Raw genomic sequence first — 22,038 nt, forward strand, 5'->3', positions numbered from 1 at the left:
CTGAATTTTCGATCCCAGATAATCGCTCACCGCACTGTGAAGAAAACTCTCCTCCATCTCTTCTTCGTCGATAAACAAGGATATGCCTCCCGCCAAACAGATATGGCCAAAGAATTCTATTTGGAGGGAAAAAATGTTGCATATGATATACAATCATATTAAAGTCACACCATGGATATGAAAATCCCGCGCCGACAACTTTTTAATGTTCGATCGATTTTGCAGATCGATTTCCTGTACGTCGCATCGCTCATGTGTGTCAATTGTTATGTCGCTATCATGTTGTTTGTTTCGTCGTTACGGACTATATAAAAAATAAAAATTGTCTTAAAAGATGTTCGATTCTTACGATTAATTTCTTTTACACAAATACAACAAAATGCTTGCACAAGAATGCAAAACATGCATTTCGAGCATTCATTATAAATAATATTCTATCGACCTTTTTCAAGCCTTTTTCGGCCACAAATATTTTTAAAACGTTAATATTCTATCGGCCTTTTTCAAGTCTTTTTCGGCCACAAATATTTTTAAAACGTTAGAACAATATTTCATACATAAAAAATTATGTATGGGTTGTTTCAGCATGTTATTTTATTTTTAGTCATTCTTTCAGAAGCATAAGTAAAAAATTCCTCTTTTCATCAAGTAAATTTTATTCAAAATACCGATAAACTCAGATATTATGCATTAATAAAAAGTTGCGTGATAAAATCTTTAATCTTAAATAGTAAAAAAACAACTTAACCATGACTTATTGATATTTTCGCGGATGAGCGCGCGTTGTGCGCCGTTCCTGATGAACGCATAATCTAAAACGCATAATCTAAAACGCTAATTGGACAACTTTAAATAACTCTCATTTAAAAAATAGCGTTCAGACAAAATTTTGCCAGAGAAAAAAGTTGCTTCTTCTGGCACGGACAATCACGCAGTGCATTCCACATCTGGGAGTTTTGGGACACCCTGTATTAATTTGTTGTTAAATCAGAAATAGATTTGGGTTAAGTATCTTCCGATAGAGGGATTGAGGCGGAACTCACTGTGTGCACGCATATACTTTACAACGCAAAGCGAAATCCACTCAACAATTGTTGTGTGAATGAGAAAGTGTATGGATGCGGTAGATTTTGTCCCCCCTCCCCTATGGGGGACTCCATTTCCGGAAGATAATCAACTATACTATAAAACAATAAACCTAACCAAATCTATTTCTCATTAAAAGTAAAATTTGGTTTGGATTATATCTTCTGGAAGTAGTGCCGTTCCGCAGAGAGGGGGCGAAACCCACTGCGTCTACGCATACCCTTTTCCATTCGCACAACTATTGGGTAGACCTTGCTTCGCGTTGTAAAGTATATATGTAGATACGGTAAATTCCGTCCCCTTTACGCTTCATGGCGAGCAAATATAATCTAACTCAAACTTATTTCTAATTTAAAACTAAAATTTATGCTTCTGCTTATGCTTATATTAATGCTTTATAACTTTTGAACAGATCGTGAGTGCCACTTTTTTCAAGATCAAGGTTACTCAGGACGATGACCTTGACGATATATGTCAAGATCAAGGTCATCAAGCGTAAGATTACCAACTTTATATATTTATCAACATTTTTTTAAGATAGAAATAAAAATAATATATACTTCAATAATTTATATTTATATTATATTTATAATTTATATACATAAATCTAAATAAAATAATTTAAATATAAATAAACATAAATACAAGATAATTTAAATATAAGTAATAAAGCAATGATTTCATCTAAATAATTTTAGCTAGGTTACAGAAAATACTGGTAATAAATTGTAAAAACGTATCCCATAATCATTTTCCATTCTATCTTTTTTGTAATTAAAAGTTATAAGTGAGAAAGAATAATAGTCATTGCTACCAACCTGTGGATTCCCCATATCTCCGGTGTTTCTTGATATTATATTATATTAGAAGAGTAGGATGATTGAGATTCGTTCTATCAATCTCCCTTTTTATTTCCGATATGTGAACGATGTGACGTTAGCAGTTCTATCCATCATGCTCAATTTCTTCTAGAAACTTCTATCCATTGTAATTCATGTTTGAAAAAAACTGATAACTGATTGAATTTTCTTAGTATTACTTTTTCTGAACATTACAATTATGTTAATGATGGATATAGAATTTTAGATTTATAGAATTTAATTCTGACTTTATAAATCTACTTTTTTGACAGATATCTTAATTATAAGGAATTTTTTTACCATAAAGAAGCACGATCATTAGCCGTATCAATAGCGTTTTTACTTTCTCATCCAAGATACCGCCAAAAAAATCTGGAATTCACGATTAAAACGTAAACCTTGTTAACTATTGGTTATCCACTAATTTTTATATTTCATATATTCCATGATGTTTAAAAATATTATCGTGAAAGGGAAAAAAATAAACATTAAAACCACCAATAACATTGCTGATATATTACGTTGCACGCGCGGAGCATCCCTCTTTCTTCAATATCTCTTATGACTAATTTTTCTTAGCAGTTTAAACAAATCTATGATACAATGCGATAATACATTAGCGTTATTAAATTGCGTTTCTTTATTCATGTACACAAAGATAGTTTGACTACACAATCTTGCAAAAATGTGGTATATAAAAAATTTCTTGTAAGAATTGCAATACTTTTATGTAGCTCAAAATGACGAGGAAAATGTTCTTACTATAAACTATAAGCTATAAAAATATAAGATGGACCAATCCTTGCTGTGAAAGGCAGCATGAATGAAAACATATGAAGAACAGAAATAGCATTTTGTCTTTTTCTTTTGATGCATAGTGAAGACTGACGCATAGGAAAAAGTGAAAGCAAAGCAAGTGCCTTCTTTCATGCACATCAATGATCAATGTATCATCTGAATATGGAATACATTAGTATCCACAGCTCAAAGTCTGTGAGCAATAAAACATTGGAAGCCAATAAAGTTGTATATGCCTACACTTTCTTTGCTTCAAAATATTTAAGGGCCAATGAAAGCAAAGAATCTTACATTTTGAAGCGGAAATAGCCATTGAATAAAGAAGAACAGGAAAGAATCATATATTATAATAGTTATATAACATTGGAATAAAAATTAAAATAACAGCTGTTATATATTTATTATATATTATTTATTATTTGTCATATATTATCTGTATATTATTGTTATTAAATATATGTTAGAATGGTTATATAATATTTATGTAATATAATATTTATGTAACATAAAATTATTAATATTATATTATTTTATAGACACATTAAGAATATAATTGTAATAAAATTAATATATAACATAAAAACAGTACTTAACCATTAGTTCGTTTGTTTCATCACTAAGCGCGATGCTTTTATCTCGCATTTGAGTTTCAGTCATGAGAATTAAAGTTTGCAAAGAGCAACAGGAAATTAAAACTCTTTTTGTGCTACATTATATGTATATTCAAAAACAATTAAAAATTATAGTGTAACATTCACATATAATAAAATTATACATATAAATTCCAAATCAGTATGTTATATCTTAATTTTATTACAATTATGTTTCTTAACATAAAATAGCATTATTATAATTGTTAAAACAAAAACAATTAAATGTATAACTGCTATATAACATAGTTGCTTTCTTGAATGGAAAATTACAAGTAACGAAGACATTACATATTACATTCCTGTAATATTACTTATTATATTCGGTTACATTGAGTTATAATCATAATCGTTATAATATAGTTATAAAAGTGTATTTGGGGAACGGTAATGGGAGTAGATTTATCGCAAACGGTAGTACATCTTAAGCGATCCTGAGCGTCCATTTTTTTCAAGGCTGTGTACAGTCATTGCCTTATTTTTTCGAGTCTGCACTTATTTTACACGATCATCGATTCTAAATAAGTGAGAGGAAGAGCCATATATCAGGTTAAAAATATATTATTAATAAGAGTTAATTGTAAGATCATCAGAGCATCATGGTGCATTGATACTTCAAGAACTCCATCATGTTGCAATTCGTCCCTGAACGGCTATTTTGAGCGTCCACTTATATATAGTCATTTCTGTCCGCTTGCTTAACACCAAATTCTCCTTCCTGTTTTTCTTTATTCAATGGAAACATCAAATGGAGCGCAAGCACAAAGACGCCATACTGTAGACAGAGGCCACAACTTCAAGCTTCAATTGTTTTTCAATTGTTCACAGTTTTTTGTCATATGCCATATATGTATAGGTAATATATGTATAGATCAGTGATGCACATGTATTTCCCTCATTCGCCTTTATCCTTACTACTTTTATTCAAGTAATGACAAAAATAGCATTGTGGGGATTGCTATCCTTCACATATTTCTACTTCTACTGCCTCTCACGACAAAAATCGATCTATTCCATATGTTTATGGTTGACATTAATTTATACAGCACAAATTAATTTCGTTTTATATATATATAATAGAAAGTATATTTCTAAATATATGCTTTCATGGCGCTCTCTTTTGATTCTTGAAATATGCAATTTTGAAATATCGTAATTTTCGTTACTTGTATCATCTTTTCATTGTATCCTATTTTTATATCCTATATTTGTTTATATTATTTTTTTTCTAAACTTGCTCGTTATTGTATCACTATCAGTACGTTTTTGGATTATTGTTTAGTTTCGCTAAAAATGACGAAATAAGCATAATAATGCAGCTTTATGAATTTCTAGCCATTACGGATAAATTTATTGATTATTTATTTAGCAATGTATCATACATAGTGAAATCAAGTGTCCTTAAAACTTTGTCCTTAAATAATTAAACTTGATGAAACAAAGTGAAACAGACAATTAAAAAATATTTAAATTAGCCCTGATGAGTTCCATTCCTCAGTATCCAAAGACATTCATAAAATGACTGATATGAACCAGCAAGAGTTTAAAATTATGTAAATCATTGCGTTTGATAATGTAGTCACTTGGCAGTCATCACTTGCCATTTGGCAATCAACAATTTAAAAAAAAAAAAAACAATTATTGAGTCGCTCATAAATAAAACAAGGAATTTAATAAAATTACGAATTAAAATTAGGAATTTAATAGTATTTTGAAGCACAGGATAGACTTATCGCAAAATAATTTAAAAAAGCCATTTATAGAAATAATAACATGTTGGAATTCAACATATGGTGTTGGAATGCCTTATAGCATTGCAGAATTACTATGACAACAAACATGATTGTCAAGAAATTCTTAATAGTACTTAAGTGTACATTGGATAGCAGAATTGATCAAAGTGTTAGCTCCCATGAAAACAGCATCTTTAAAACTACAAAAGTTTCAAGTTATCTCTAGATGATTTTGTTAAAATTTGATGAGAACTAAAACTAAATGTGAAATCAATAGTATTTCCTTATTCAGCTCTACTTTATAAAATCTAAAAAATCGTAAGCAATTAATATTAAAAAATGATAAAAAAATTATCGGCAATTTTTTGAATTTCCGTTTTAAAAAACTTTTAAATGTAGAAAAAGCTGATAGGACAAAACTTTATTTAAGAAACCTGTGTGAATAACTACTTACAGTTAAAAAGCTTTCACAATCACAGCAAGGACCTGAGTATTTAACTTTTGCAGAATAAAATACTCAACAGGAGGAATCACTTCTTATTTTCAGTTCGACATTAATAAAAGAATCAAATAACAGTAATAATAATAGTGTAAGTAATATAACATCTAATCTCGACAGATATTTGGATAAAATCGATATGTATATTTCTTTGTCTGATGAAGAAAACGAAGATCATTCCGAATTACAAGCAGTTTTACTTGAAATTAAAACAATCCAAAAAAAATTATAAATAAATATATTAGACTATTAGATTGATAACAGATTTTAAAAAATTTTAAGTCAATTAGCAGTTCATAATGTTTCTGCTGCACAAGTTAGTGTGGAACGGGTATTTAGTGTTTTGAAATTTATTCTCACAATCAATGAGAAATCAAACATGAAAACAAATATTAATAAAAATAATTTGGAAAATATCTTACTTTTGAAGTTAAATATTGAATAATACATGTAATTGTTTTTTATTGCATATTTTTTCAAATTTCATCTTATATACCTATTATTCGTAATAAAACAAAAAATTATCTGCTTTTTCTTTTATATCTATCTTGCTTTTAATTCCTTAAATAATATTAATTAAAACAAATTCTAACTTTTATATCTTATATCTTGAAATAACGTAAAAACGAATTTTTATTGTTTATTTTATTTATTTTTATTATTTAGTTTAGTTATTTTATTGTTTTATTATTTTGCATTGTTTAAATATTAATGTAAAAATTAAAGCTCAAAACAGAAAAAAAATTATTTAAAAATTAAAAGATCCCAAATAATTTTTATTTAAAAAATTAATAATTTTATTCAATCCCTAATATTTATTTATTATAAATAAATCATTAGTGTGTATACTTTTACATGTACAAAATAACTTTTACATGCTCTTACATGTGCTATATATATATATATATATATATATATATATATATATATATATATAGCTCGTGTAATACATGCAGATTTACTAAAGATTTACTAAAGTATCTTATTGTTAGTCTGTTCAGAAAAAATAGCAAAATCAAAATGTAGAATATATTTTTGGAATATCATATTTTTTTATAGAAACAGCAAGAATTATACATGCAGAATTTGTTTATAGAGTGGTGAAATAGATTTAATTCTTTAAGAATAAGAACAATTATAGACAAAATAAAAAATAAAAAAGTGGACTAAACTGACTTTTAAACAAACAATATACTCCATAAATATATTCTATGTACAGTTCTTGCTTAACGGATCAATATATTTTATAAAGTTACATATTACACTAGTTATCTTGAACACGTAAGAGCACTGATGATTTATTGATAATAAATAAATAATGTTGATAATATTTGATAAAAAGTAAATATGAAGTGATTATCTGATCTCTAAATCCTAAACATAAAAAAGTATTTATACATATATAGCCTCACCTTTTCATATAAGCAAACTTTTTACAATATTTAAAAATTAACTCACTAATTTTAAATTCAATACACATTTATTACAATAATTTTAAACTGCACATATATATCTACTTATTACAAATGTATTTATATACATATATTATATTATATATATATATATATATATATATATATATATATATATATATATTCTTTATTAGTATTGTGAACAATATAATCTATTAATAGTATATTAAAAATAATAAAGAAAAATGTGAATTACTTTTCACTCTTAATAAGCAAGATATATATAGGCTGTCCGGAATCAGTCACACCACCCGTCGTATGCAAGTAGAGCAAATAAAGTTAAGAAAAAAAGTCCTGTACCATTTTTTTCTATAACGCTTAATAAAGGAGTTATTGAGTGAAATCTGGCCAATCAGCACCGACTTTTAGCCGGACGCATGTTAGTGAGCCACGCGTCTGGCAGTGATGCGGAGTAGTGGCGGAGCGCTTTCATACTATTAGGCGCGCGGCTCACCAACGTGCGTCGGCTAAAGATCGGTGATGATAGGATTTTTCAATATTAATTTTTTTATTAAGCATTATAGACAAAAAATGGTATAGGATTTTTCTTCTCAGTTTATCTACCTGCACTGATGCGACCGACTTCGGACCTGTAATATATATATATGAAATTACCGGACTTCCTCTTAATGATAGATTCTTTAAAACATTTCAAGACGAAAATCCTAATACAAAAATGCTGTAATAGTTTTGAAACGGGAAGCGATATATTTTACGAATGAGAAAGCTTAGATTTCACACGCTCAGGCACGGCGAAACAAGTGAAAAAAGTGCTTTATAAATGGGATGCCCTTTTTAAGATATTATGATTATCGTATAAATTTAGAATAATATTGTCATTACATATTTTCCCGCTTCTCTATACATTGCATTAGTACATTCTTTTTACGAATAATGAATGAGAACTAAAGCTATCTCAAAAATGATTCAAACATTTGTGACATGTTTCAACTTTAGCTGTCGAAGTATCAATCAATATTACAATGAAGGTGTTTATTATGATATATTATGAAAACGGTTACAATTTGTATTTCATTACAAAGATTCCAAAATATTGCAAAATGCAAAATAAATAAATGTCAAATCTAATTCTATTACAATTTATTTCTCGCATAGCAGACACCTTCATGATATTGATCGACCATTTTGAAAGCTGATGATGAAACATGTTCAAACATGCAAATGTTTGAATGATTTGAGATGCCTTTAGTTCTCGCATTCATTATTAGTAAAGAAAATGTACTAATGCAATGCGTAGAGAAACAGAAAAACATAATGACAATGTTATTGTACATTTATATGATCATCATAAAATAATAAAAAGAATTTATAAAGCCCATTTATAAAGCACTTTTTTCACTTGTTATTTCGATGTACCTATATAACACGCAAAATCTCAGCCCTCTCATTCGTAAAATATAATTGCTTCCAGTTTTAAAACTATTATAGCCTCGATTTTTGTATTCGAATTTTCTTAAAATGTTGCAAGGAATCTGCCTTTAAGAGAAAGTCGGTAATTTTTGAGATACCCTGTATACATTTATGGTAAAATTTTACTAAAGGGACCCAGCCCTAATGACCTTGACATATATTGTCAAAGTCACTGTCCTGAGTTACATCCAAAAGGTTTTAGCTGTCGCTTGTTGTTTATTAAAAAGTTATTAACAAATGAAGATTTGTAAAAATCAAGGTTTGTACGTGATGTGACAATGAAAAACAATGCAACTTACTTTACTTTTAAAACTGAAAAGTTTGGGTTAAATTACATTTTCCGGAAGTGGAGGCCTCCGTAGGGGCGAGGAGGGAAAAAGCAAACCCCTTATGTCTACGTCCCCCTATAATGTACTTTACAAGGCACAGCGAGGTCCACCCCACAATTGTTCAATGAATGGAAAAGTGTGTGCGTGGATACAGTTCCGCCCTTCCTTTTAGGGAGGGAAGTTTCACTTCCAGAAGATATAATCTAATCCAAACCTTTTTCTGATTTAAAATTAAAATTTGGTTTGAGTTAGGTTATATCTTTCGGAAATAAAGCCTCTCCGTAGAGGGGGAATTCACTGTTCTATGCATACACTTTTTAATGCGAAGAAAGGTTTCACATGGGTTTACAACTTTTCACGCGAAACGAGATTCAACACGAACCTATGTGTCTGATTATTTATAGTGGAGCCCCCCGCAGGGTGGGGCAAAATCCACGCATATATTTTTTAAAGCAAAGTGAGATTCTACATGGGTTGTACATGAATTGAACCTCTCTTTGCATGAAAAATTGTAAACCCATGTGGAATTTTACTTTTCATTAAAAAGTATATGCGTGAGGCAGTATGTTCCGCTCCTCCCCTTGCGAGGGCGAAAACACTACAATAAAGTATTTTTTTATTAAGTACTTTTTGAGTTATAAGACTTCAAAGTTGCAATATTTTTACATAAAATACAAAATAATCTTGTATGTTGTCATGTTAGGGGATGAAGTTGACCATTACAGATCATTCCAAGGTCAAATCAACTTTTCACCCACATGTCTGTAGTTATGCATGTTTCAAAAAATTCGGATTATCCTACTTTTATCATATTTTATGTAAAAATATTGCAACTTTGAAATCTTATAACTCGGAAAGTACTTAATGAAAAAATGAAAAAATACTTTATTGGAGTGTTTTGAAAAGCTCTCGAAATAAGCTACAAGAATATGCAATAAAAAATGTGGGTATCCATTAAAAAATTTTAAGTTGACCTTGGCCTGACTTTGGCAGTGACATCCCTTAAACCTTATAATTTTTGTCTGAAACATTATTTTTTAAAATGCATTGTTTACGAAATATTCAACCGTTTCCAGAAAAAATATATTGCAAATAATTGCATACTTTTTTTTAAAAACAATTATTTTCTGTACACCATTTAATTCATCTTATTATTCTGTACATAAAATTATTACGATACAATTATCGAACACTAAATAATTTTTGAGATATTTTATATTTTATACTAAAATATGTCAGATTAAGATTAAATAACAAAAAATTCTTAATAAAAAAATACTTTATTATAGTGTTTTGAAAAGCCCTCGAGATAATCTACAAGAATATGCAATAAAAAATGTGGGTTTCTATTTAAAAATTTTAAGTTGACCTTAACCTGACTTTGGCAATGCCACCTATGGTCAAATTAATATTGTCATTAAATGCGTCTTTTTAAGCCTTACAACTTTTGTCTGAAATATTTTTCTCTAAAATGTAACGTTTACGAAATATTTGAGTGTATCCAGACTTTTGACACACCAGGTATATACGGGTTGTCCCACCAAAAGTAGCCAAACCTTTTATTTTTTATCAAATTATAGGTTCAAATTGAACTCTATTGTGAGTACAATGGTTGCTTTTAAAAGCTATCTATGTTAACGAACAAAGAAATATGCATAATTTTTTTTATAATATAAATATTTCAATAGAATAAAAGTTGTAGCGCTGTTTGAAATGAATACAATAATATATGACATAATGTGAATATTTTATACATTATATAATTATAGAGTTTTATCGATTTGAAGTATCGAGGGCAACGTCTACCTTTTCACTTTCTGCCCTCTGTTATGGCCAACTCCTGACTCTGTCTAATAGAAATTGATATATATCATATTATCATTTGGTTATAATATTCACTCTGAAGTTGGTCATATTACATGAAATGAAAAAATAGACTTCGCCCACTATATTTCAAATTGATAAAATTCATACAATATGTAAAATATTTACATTATATTATATTATATATTGTTATATTTGTGTCAAGCAATGCTACAATTTTTTTCATGTCAAAATATTCACATTATTATAAAAAAATTATACATATCTCTCTGTTAACACAGATAGCTTTTGGAATCACTACGCTCATAAAATTTAGTTTAAATAATTTAATTTGATATATATTACAATCTGTCTTTTTTAATTTAAAAGATAAAATAGGGTGGCCACTTTTAGTGGGATACCCTATATATAGGGTGTTCTAAACAATGCAAAAAATTTTAGGAGATGATTCTTTGTCGAAAATTAAAAATAAATTTTTCATATAAATATATATTCATATATTACTCCTTCTTGAAGAATTATACTCTTTCAAAGGAGGAAATAAAAATCAGGTTTTTTTTTAATTATAATTTTGTGTTATTTTTGTTCCATTTCTTCCAACATTTACTATAACTTTGTTTTGCTTGCTTTTTTTATTCTAAAATTCAACTTTTTGTAACTCGAAATCTATGCCATTTAGAATGGCATAATAATGTATTTTATTTTTTTTTCTTGAAAATTATTGATTATGAAAAAAATAAAAGAAATAAAAAAGTTTTTAAAGGAATCAAGCTTTCTAACGCATATTTTTAGATGATCATATTCTAGTCCGTTAAAAAGTTCTAATAAAAATTGAATACGAGTTGTTAATTTCATCCTCTTGTACGATACGGGAAAATCAAGAAAAAAATATTAATAAGTATTCTTCTAACTGTGGGAAATGTCTACCAGATTTCTATCAATCTACCAAATTTTATTTTTCTAACTTATCAAAAATTTGAAAAAAAATAAAAATTTAATTTTTACCTTCTCCTTTGGAAGGGAGTAATTCCTGAGGGAGGAATATAAGAGTATATGTTTATATGAAAACCCTTCTTAATTTTCATCAAAGAATCATCTAATATTTTTCGTACTTATTTGGAAACATCTATATATATATATATATATATATATATATATATATATATATATATATATATACAGGGTGTCCCGCAACGTGATGTCCACACTGAAACTGTGTATTCTTTGTGTCATTCTAAGTAAAAAGTCTTAATACACACATACCCTAAAGTCGCTTGTTCCAAGTTACAGCAAAAAAAAATATGCAAAAGTAGTTATTTCTCACACTAATGCGAGAAAAGCACCTTTATGACTTACCTTCCGCACTAGTGCGGAAATAAGAGGCATTACAAAAAATATTATATGTATAGCATGTGCGGAAGATAACGAACTATGTCGCACATGAACTGAAGCGAATTACTGAAACACATTTTCAAAATCGATTTTCAGTGAATATCTGGTGCGGTATAATCGGTAATCGTCTAATAGGACCCACCATTATTGAAGACCATTTAAACGCTGAACGATACTTGCATTTATTACAAGAACAGTTGCGAACTTCTTGAAGATCTGCCTTTAAATATTAGAACACAAATGTGATTTCAACAAGATGGAGCACTACTTGACCTGCAATCTCCCGATCTATCTCCTCTGGATTATTTTGTGGGGGCATAAAATCTCTAGTCTATGCGGATAAGCCAGTCAATCGGCAGCAGTTATCAAATAAAATAACAGATGCTTCTAATAATATACGGAACTTCTTTTGCGTTCTACAACATCAATAATTCAAAGAGCAGAAGTGTGTGTAGACCAAAATGGTGGTCACTTTGAACAACTTATATAGTAGTTTATAAAGTAAATTATTATTTAATTATCGTTTAATTATTGTTTAATTATGAATAAATAATATTATTTTTAATAAATAATATTGTTCTTATTTTATGCAATTTTGTTTGTTCCCTTTATCGACTTTAAGGCATATGTGTATGTATTAAGACTTTTTGACTTAAAATGACAAAAAAAAATACACAGTGTGGACATCACGTTGCGGAACACCCTGTATATGTATATGTACATATATTGAAAATACAGGACACCCTGTATGTATGTATATATATATATATGTATATATGTATATATATATATATATATATATATATATATATATACAGGGTGTATCAAAACAAGTATAGTGTTCTTAAAGAATCATATTCCTGAATGAATTCTGAAACGATTTTTCCTTTCCGAAAATTTGATCTAAAGCTTAATTTTTAAATTATAAAAGGAAATAGTAAACGAATTATGGGACGAGTACATATGGTAGGGGCGGCGCAACTTACCATTCGATGCAGGCGTTTACGCGAGGCGCTCGCTACAGCTGACTCGAGCGCTACAGCGTACTCATCCCATAAATCGCTCACTATTTCCTTTTATAATGTAAAAACTAAGCTTCAGATGAAATTTTCGTAAAGGAAAAATCGTTTTAGAATTCATTCAGGAATACGACCCTTTAAGGACACTATACTATTTTGATACACCTGTATATATATATATATATATATATATATGTATATATATATATATATATATATATATGATATATATATATGTATATATATATATATATGTATATATATATATATATGTATATATGTATGTATATATATATATATATATATATATATGTATATGTATATGTATATGTATATATATATATATATGTATATATGTGTATATATATACATATATATACATATATATATCGAGGAGTCGACCACTGTGGCAATCATTGTACATTTCATTAGAAATATATTGTGACAGTACAGTAATATAATTGCAATAAGAGACAATACTAATAATATGTTAGCAATATGCTAGCAATACATAGCAATTCATAGCAATACATGACAATACATGTCAACACATGGCAATACACGGCAATACATTGCAGTATATTAGCAGTACATTAAGAATATATTGGCAATACTTCGCTGTCAAGAGACGGTCTCGCGCCAAGTTACACGAAGCAAAGATTGCGCACAGTATAGTTAGCAATACATGTGTACTATGTAACAATATATCATTAATACAGCGTTATAGCATTTATAAAGTGTTTGAAAAGACTTCTTTAATTTTATATTTATCTCAAGAGACGTATCCGATAAGTTTTTTTTTAAATAATTTAATATAATAGAGAAAATGTATATATGTATATATTAGAGAAAATTTAGAAAATTGCTTAAAAAGTTTATACCTACTATACATATAATCATTATTATTCATTAATATTTTTCATTTATTTATTTACTAGAATATACATATCAATTTTTAAAATTTAATAAAAATTTTTGTATTTTATGACAATGTTATAATAAACATGCATTGTGAAACCGGATTCAGATCGAAAGCGAAAGAAAGAAATATCTGCACGAGCATAAAGAAGCATCTGAACGCACGCGATAAACAAATGAATGCGCATGAACATGAACGAGTCAATTCGTTCATCGATCATACCCATTTCATTATTGCACTGATTCCTTTTGGAAACAGACTTAGTGCATATATCTCGTAACAAAAATATACATATTTATCGCTCGGACAAGTCGACGAGATAAATAAACGATAAGGGTATGTTTATTTCTTTAACTCTATTGTAGGCAACTGTAGGCAAATTAGCACTATCACATGTCTGATCACGTCTTGTCTAGTTAAACTACAAGCAATAAATTCGGAAATAGCTTATTTTGAGAGCATTTAATGTAGAAAACAATAATATAACAAATTAATATTATTAATTACTTATTTTTTGTGACTTTACTTTTATGTCCATAGTATGTTATGCATAATTAAAAATTTAATATTTTCAAAATCGTAAACATTATTGCAATATCTTTGAGTAAATAAGTGAGGAGGCTAACAATTCTGCAACGTTAAATAAGGAGTTCCAACCCCAAATTAAAAAAAAAATATAAAAGTAGATACTGCAACCAGACAACAACAAAAATTAAAAGACTGAAGCATTTGAAAAATCCCAAATCAAAATTACGGATTATTTTCTTAAATCTATAACAACGATTACCGAAGATCATCTTGACATACAAAATACTTTATTAAATATCACTAATATGAAAAATGCAAATAAATTCCCGAATATAAATTCATTTTTAGATTGCTTAAGAGATACGGCAGCAAAAAATATCAAATACAAGAAACACGGAAATAAATTTACTGAACTTTTAAAACTTTTCAGTTTATATATCTTTATTGTTGGTGGTCGTATGTTTTATAAACTTTTACATGCTAATCTACAAAATATATTACTATCAATTACAACAATTAATAGATGCTTAGATAAAGAAAGTAATATAGATGATTGTTCGATTAAAAGAATTGAAGTTATTCTTAACAAAACAAAATTATACTTTAAGTGTATTTATTTCAGAAGATCAAACCGCAATAATTAAGAACATAACATAGGATTCTAAAAGTAATAGAATGATTGGCTTTGTGTCTTCATGTAAAGACAATAGATTTCCCAAAAATAATGTTTACGTAAATTCTGTAAAAGGCATTGAAAATGCTTTTTCAAATAATGTTGTTGGTGTAATGCGTATGTGTATATAGCTCAACCGCTTGTTGAACGCACCAGCATTTTATTTAACAGTTTTTGCAAATGACAAACTTAATCATAATGACGTCTTAGCCAGATAGACGTTTTTAAAAAATGAACTTAAAAAACTCAATATACAAATAACTGGCTTTTCAAGTAACGATGACACGAGATGCTTAAAAGTCATGAAAATATGGTCTAAAATTCCTTTATCATCTAAAAAACCGTATTCTTCTTATTTTCAGGTAAATAAGTTTTGTTTTCATAGTTACAAATATAGACTAATAAATTTTTTTTAATAGCATAACGTTAATAACATTTCTAATTTAACAACTTTAATTAAAAAATACTGTAACAAACTGTATAAATCTTTAATTATTTTAGATAGAATATGTAAAGAAACCGGTATGTATTCAAAATACGGTTCATATTGGAACAAAAATGAAAACGAGATTTTTAAAACCTAATGTATTTTTACCAATGGGCTCACAAATTGTATCTCCAGAACATGTAAAAAAATTAATAAAACAATTTTCCAAAGACAAACATTTATTATGTGATAATGATCTTGAACGTATGTTTAATTTAGTTCAATTAATATCTGAAATATTATAATATTTATTTATATACATACATAAAATTCTAAAACTTTTTTCAGCAAAGGATCATATGAATTTTGACGCAGTCAAAAATTTATGTGCACCTCGAGAATTATTAACTAATATTCTAGTGAGGGCACTAAACAATTTCTTATTTTAATTAAATATACTTAATTTTTTTTTAAATAAAAAGTTAAAAATTGAAGAGCGCATATATTCTATGTGGTATATAACATTTTTTTTAAGATTATGGAGAAGATAATTGCAGGAAAATAATTATAATATCGATAAAAATTTTATAACTTCCAAAGCTTACACATGCATAGAATTAAATGCACATGGCTTATTAATATTAGTCGAAAAATTTCGAAAAACTAATCAGTTTGATTATATAGCAGTCAGCCATGCGAAAAAATTTTCAGATAAATAATCCATGATGACATCTACTTTTTCAACAGTAGTTAATTTTAGTTTATTGAGCATTTTGAGACGTTTAAATCGACTGCAAATTTTAAACGAAATAAGTACTGACTTAAGTAAGTTTAATTTATATTATTGTTACGTCCGCTTCTATATATTTCGTCTCTGCGTATCGTTTATGGCAGTTTGCGGTACCGTCTCTAGGAGATGATTCCCTAATATCGCTAAGGGAGTTGTGTTGATGAACAACGGCAGACATCTTGTGTTTCAAGCCGCTATCTTAGTCTTGTGACGGATGTCAATCCGCGCGGATGTATTTGATTTAAAGCGATATTATTTGTTCTCTATTCTTGTTCTCAGTTTATATTGTTCTGTGTTGTATTAAAGTTCTCGTTCTTTTACAAATAAGTGTTATTATTTATTGACGCGGAGTGTGAGTGCCGGTTGCGTCGTGCGCGATTCGATTTATATCGATTTCAATCCGCGGACGCAACACTATCAATTTGAATTAAGTCGCATGATTATCAGAATTTAATTTACTTTGTAATGCATATTCTTATTTAAGGAGATATATTTCAATTTCTACGAGAAGAAAATAATCGATTAGGAATTTCTTCTGACATTTCAATTTTTAAATCTGATGAAACTCCATAAAAAACTCCTCTATAGAAAAAATTTTACATATTTGAGATTCCGTTAAAAATGATACATTAAATATTGCAATAAAATTAAAAAATGGATATGACTGAAGAAAAAATAAAAGAAAGTCTTGAAAGGTTAATATTCGACATTTAATTGGTGAAGAAGAAAATGAAGAAAAAGAAGAAAATGACAATGATATTATAAAACAACAAAATAATGAAAAAAATGCTAATAAAGATTTTGAAGATCTGGAAAATCTGTAAAATGATATCTTAATATTTAAAAATCAAACAGAATTAAATTTAAGAGATTATACGACTAACTTCATAGATAATAATAAAGGTTTATTTTTAGATGTAAATAATAATGAAGAAAAAATATATTATAAGAAAATCTTCACTGTGTTGGCTGTATCAAAATAAAAATAGGTTGTCTAGTAACAGATTGTACCAAGTTCGTGGTACGAATGTTGCAAGTGCAAGTGAAAAATCAAATAAACAACTGAAAATAAAATGTGAAAAATATTATTGTGTTTATTATGATACAGGTTGGTACATAAAAAAGATATTACGTAGAACAAAATATATGTAAAATTAAATTTTTATGTGCCAATTTAGACAAATTTAAATGGCCAAAGAAAGATAATATTCAAAAAGTTGATAAAAAAATTATATTGTATGGGCCAATAACTTTAAATGATATAAATCCTTTTACAATTAACAAAGAAGTACAGAAATCCAAAAAATGTTCAAAAATTAAAAATAATTAATTATTTTTTACTTTATTGATTATATTTTCTTAAAATATTTAGAGTTAGTTTTAATATAATATAAATTTTAGTTTTAATATAACAGATAGTAATGTACCAAATTTTTATTTTCATATGTTATATTATCTATTATGTTATCTATTACGTTTGTTACATTATCTGTTATGTAAAATAAAAAGAATAATAAATTTATTTTGTTTCTTGAGTTGATCTCATTGTTACAATTTTTTACCAAACTATTTCCAATTTTTCATAAATTACTATTGGTGTATAGTGTTTAAATAAAGAAAATAAATATAATTTTTGAAAATATGTTTAAAAAAATACACTGAAATACTAGCAATATAAGAAAAAAAAACTAATACACTAGGAACTACTCTTTAATACTGTAGCAGTATTGACAGTACTGGTAATACTGGCAATAAAATAAAAATACTAAGAATAAATCAACATTACTAACAATATAATGACAATGCTAGCAATAAAATCTATTGCCAGAAATAGTAATCACTGTACATACTTTTTTGAATAGCGGTTGCCCTCTCTATATATATATGGATGTTTCCAAATAAGTGCGAAAAATTTTAAGAGATTCTTTGGCGAAAATTAAAAGGGGTTATATATATATATATATACAGGGTGTCTGATAATAATTGCCTCACTCGTAATGTGCAGATAGAGCGGATTAAACCAAGCAGGAAAGTCCCTTACCATTTTTTTGTATAATGTTTAATAAAAGAATTATTATTGAGTAAAATCTGCCTAATTATTGTTGGTCTTTAGCCGGGCGCGATAGTGTGCGTGAGCGTTTAACTGTCACAGCGCGGCTCACTGACGTGCGTCTGGCTAATGATCAGCGATGATTGGCTAGACTTTACTCAATAATAATTCTTTCATTAAGCATTATACAAAAAAATAGTAAAGAATTTTTCTGCTTGGTTTAATTCGCTTTATGTGCACATTATGAGTGGGGCGATTATTATCAGACACCCTATACATATATATATATATGGTAATCACTGTACATTTTGTGAGTAGTGGTTAACCTCAGAATACTCAGGATATATATGGATGTTTTCAAATAAGTGCAAAAATTTTATATATATATATATATATACATATATTAAAAATTTACTTTTAAAAAAGAAAGATAAAAATGCGCCAAATATACGTGCCAGTTGTGAGAAACATATGTTATTGAAAAAACTGTTTTACAAAATAATGTTATTTTGTTATTTTAATCTGTACAAAAAACAATTATTTTATCTTTAAAAAATTGTTGTATTAAAAATAAATTGTGTGCAAAATAATTGTTTTAATTTTCTGTAAACGTAATAATATCAAAATTGCGTCAAATAAAAAAATCTTATTAAAAACTAGTTTATTTTTTTAAATAGAAACATTTTAACAAAGAATAGTAGAAAATAGATATTTTTCTATAAAAATAACAATAAATCTTAAACATTAAAAATTAACACAAAATAAAAAAATTGGAGTTTTAATTAAGAAAACTTGGCGCTACTAAGCTAAATAATAATGCTAATTATTGCAAGCAGGTATATATTTTTTTCTTAAAAACTATATGTTTTATTTGTATTAATAAAATACATATAAAAATTGTGATTAATCAGAACTATTAAAAAAAATAAATTTTTTTTTCTTTGTATTTTATTAATACAAAGAAAACATATAGTTTTTAAGAAAAAATATAGTTGTTTTTAAGAAAAAAAAATTTTTTTATTTTTTTTTGTAGAATCAAAAATGTTTTTTATTTATCAGGAGCTCTAGAGGACATAAAAACAAATGAGTTGTTCAAAACTATTCGATCTTGAAATCAAGTATGAAGTTAGCACTCCATTTTTTAAATGCTATTATAATGACGTAAATCGGAACTCTTTAAATTATTATCAAAGAACTCTTCAAAACTTCAAAAGGAAGATGGAACTCTAATTGGAACTATAAAATTTTTATGTCGGTGTGCTAACTTCACACGCCCAAAATTATGTCATATTAAATATCTCTCGTAAACTATTCAATTTTTAAAGGTATAATAAATTTATGACTATATTTTTATCGCACATGATATTATCTTTCTCTTTCTCTCTCCTCTATCATGTTTAATGAAAAATTAAAATTATTAATAAAATATTGAAATATATACAATTTAAATATTGATCACTATCAATCACAGTTGAGAATTCTCTAAATCTTAAGATAGCGATTTATGCATTCGCCTCTATTTAAAAATTTTACTATTTATATATGTGCAATGATTCTTAAAATATTCTTGAAAGTTATCAATTTGTAGCAAAGAAAAATTTCTCATTTATTCTCATTTATTAATTTTATGTTGCATGTGCATGTATGCATATACACACATATAATTAAGAATTTATTTTAATCAAGAAATAGAGATTTATACATTTATAATATTATCTTTTATAACGTTTCTAGAAAATTGCTGTAACATTTTTCATGAAATATTGCAATTACGTATTCCTGTAATGTGTCTATAATATTACGTTGCAACTTGCAACATTGCAACATTGCTACAATACAATTGCAAAGTTCTGTGTTGTATGAGATTTGAATGGAAATAACGAATAATATTATTAATATTCTGCGTGTGCTAAAGGTGAAACAATTGAATCAATCATTAATGATTATTATTAAAATACGAATATGATAAAATGCATCTATAGTACATATTATATTTGTATAACAATGTTAGATATTTATTTAAAGAAAAAATAATTGTATTCTATTAAATATTTATATATTCAAATTATGGATATAAGGGCAGCATTCTCTGGTTGACATTTTGATACTTAAAAAATGTTAAGAATCAGAGGGAAGAAGAGAGAGGAGGAGAGAGAGAGAGAGAGAGGGAGGCGCGGCAGAGTCGGCGGATGGTTCAATCGGCTCACAACTGTCGCCATAATTTTGAAATAAACTGTAAACTATCAAAAAATGAATGTTTTGCAACAATCTGCAATGAAAAACACTCCTGCGGAGATATTGCCATTATTATTTTATTGTTTTGTATATAATGTTTTTGGTTTTTTATTCACATTTTATCCGGTAATGAAACTTATTATCATAGAGTACGAATAAATGGCGAATTATGACTTTCCGATTAATAAATATTCAAGAGACAAGTATCTGTCATAGCACATATTTCTCTTCTATTTTGATAAGAAAAAAGGGAACATTTTGTCAACTTATCGTTGCCCATAATTTTTGCTTGATAAGCAAGCAAAAAAGGGAACAAAGAATAACTTATTATATTTTTTGACTCACCTCTTCAGCAAATTCGAAATCTCCATCAAATTTTCTTTTGCATTTCACTCCTATGGTTAAAACCAGGATTACAGTGGCTATGAATATCCACGAAAATCGCATAGCTCCTACCATCATTCTTCTTTTTTTTTTAATGTCGAATGATCACTTATTGCACCGGAAAATGCGCGCACGCGTGAGATCAGCACACCCGATTATATCACGCACGTAAGGGAAAAAAGAGAATACCGTGGAATGATTGTATGTGTATATGGATGCAACCGATGACACGCACGCAAAACTTAAACTTGCCGTATATACGCCACACTCTACACGAAATGAAAACACGCAGTTCGATAGCCGAACAAGTTGTGACTATGCGAAGTGAGGCCACTACTGCTGCCGTTGCACTATTACTGGCGCGCGCACATTTATTGGTCGGATTCCAACAAACGACGCGTTCAGAACAGTGCTTGAGAAGCAAGAGAAGGGGACCGATAGCGCGTGCTAGACCGAAGAGCCGCCATGTCACTTGGCTGCTCGGATGTTTCCGCTGTTCACTGTATATCTGTTCGGCTGTCTTCGGCATGGTGGCGAGCAGGATTAGTGAGCGGGTGGTACACTGCACCAGTCAATACCTCTAGCTGTTTAGTTCACCTACCTACCTACCTGATGTAGCCCACGGCTTGACAGACAAAAAGAGAAAAAAGATTTGTACATACAGAATTAATTGGAGAAAAACACAAGAAAAATATCTAGATCCATTTCGAGAATTTCGTAACCAATCTTTTCATTTTTCTTATTTTTGTTACAATTATCATATTGCTATCATTATTATTTTATGGATTTATATACTTCTCTGAAGTATAATATTAGATTATATTTTAAATAATAATATATTACTTTTTGATTTTTAGAACTATTTCAACCAAACTCTGATTAATTTAATAATTGATTAATTCACAGGACGACTGAAAGCAAAATTTTGAAATTTGTATT

At 27.9% G+C, this 22,038-nt stretch overlaps 1 protein-coding gene across 3 annotated transcripts in view; it reads right to left on the reverse strand.

Moving 5' to 3' along the window:
- The window catches only part of LOC126852992 (proteoglycan Cow), a 335,529-nt gene extending 313,972 nt beyond the window's left edge, over positions 1–21,557 (reverse strand). For all 3 annotated transcript variants that reach the window (XM_050598350.1, XM_050598351.1, XM_050598352.1), the window contains exon 1: positions 21,061–21,557. In XM_050598350.1, coding sequence (XP_050454307.1) covers positions 21,061–21,177 — 117 coding nt within the window. In that variant the 5' untranslated portion in view covers positions 21,178–21,557. The remainder of the gene's footprint in view (positions 1–21,060) is intronic.
- Between the last annotated feature and the right edge of the window lie 481 nt (positions 21,558–22,038).

The sequence above is a fragment of the Cataglyphis hispanica genome, chromosome 11 (genome assembly GCF_021464435.1).
Source record: "Cataglyphis hispanica isolate Lineage 1 chromosome 11, ULB_Chis1_1.0, whole genome shotgun sequence".
NCBI lineage: Eukaryota > Metazoa > Arthropoda > Insecta > Hymenoptera > Formicidae > Cataglyphis > Cataglyphis hispanica.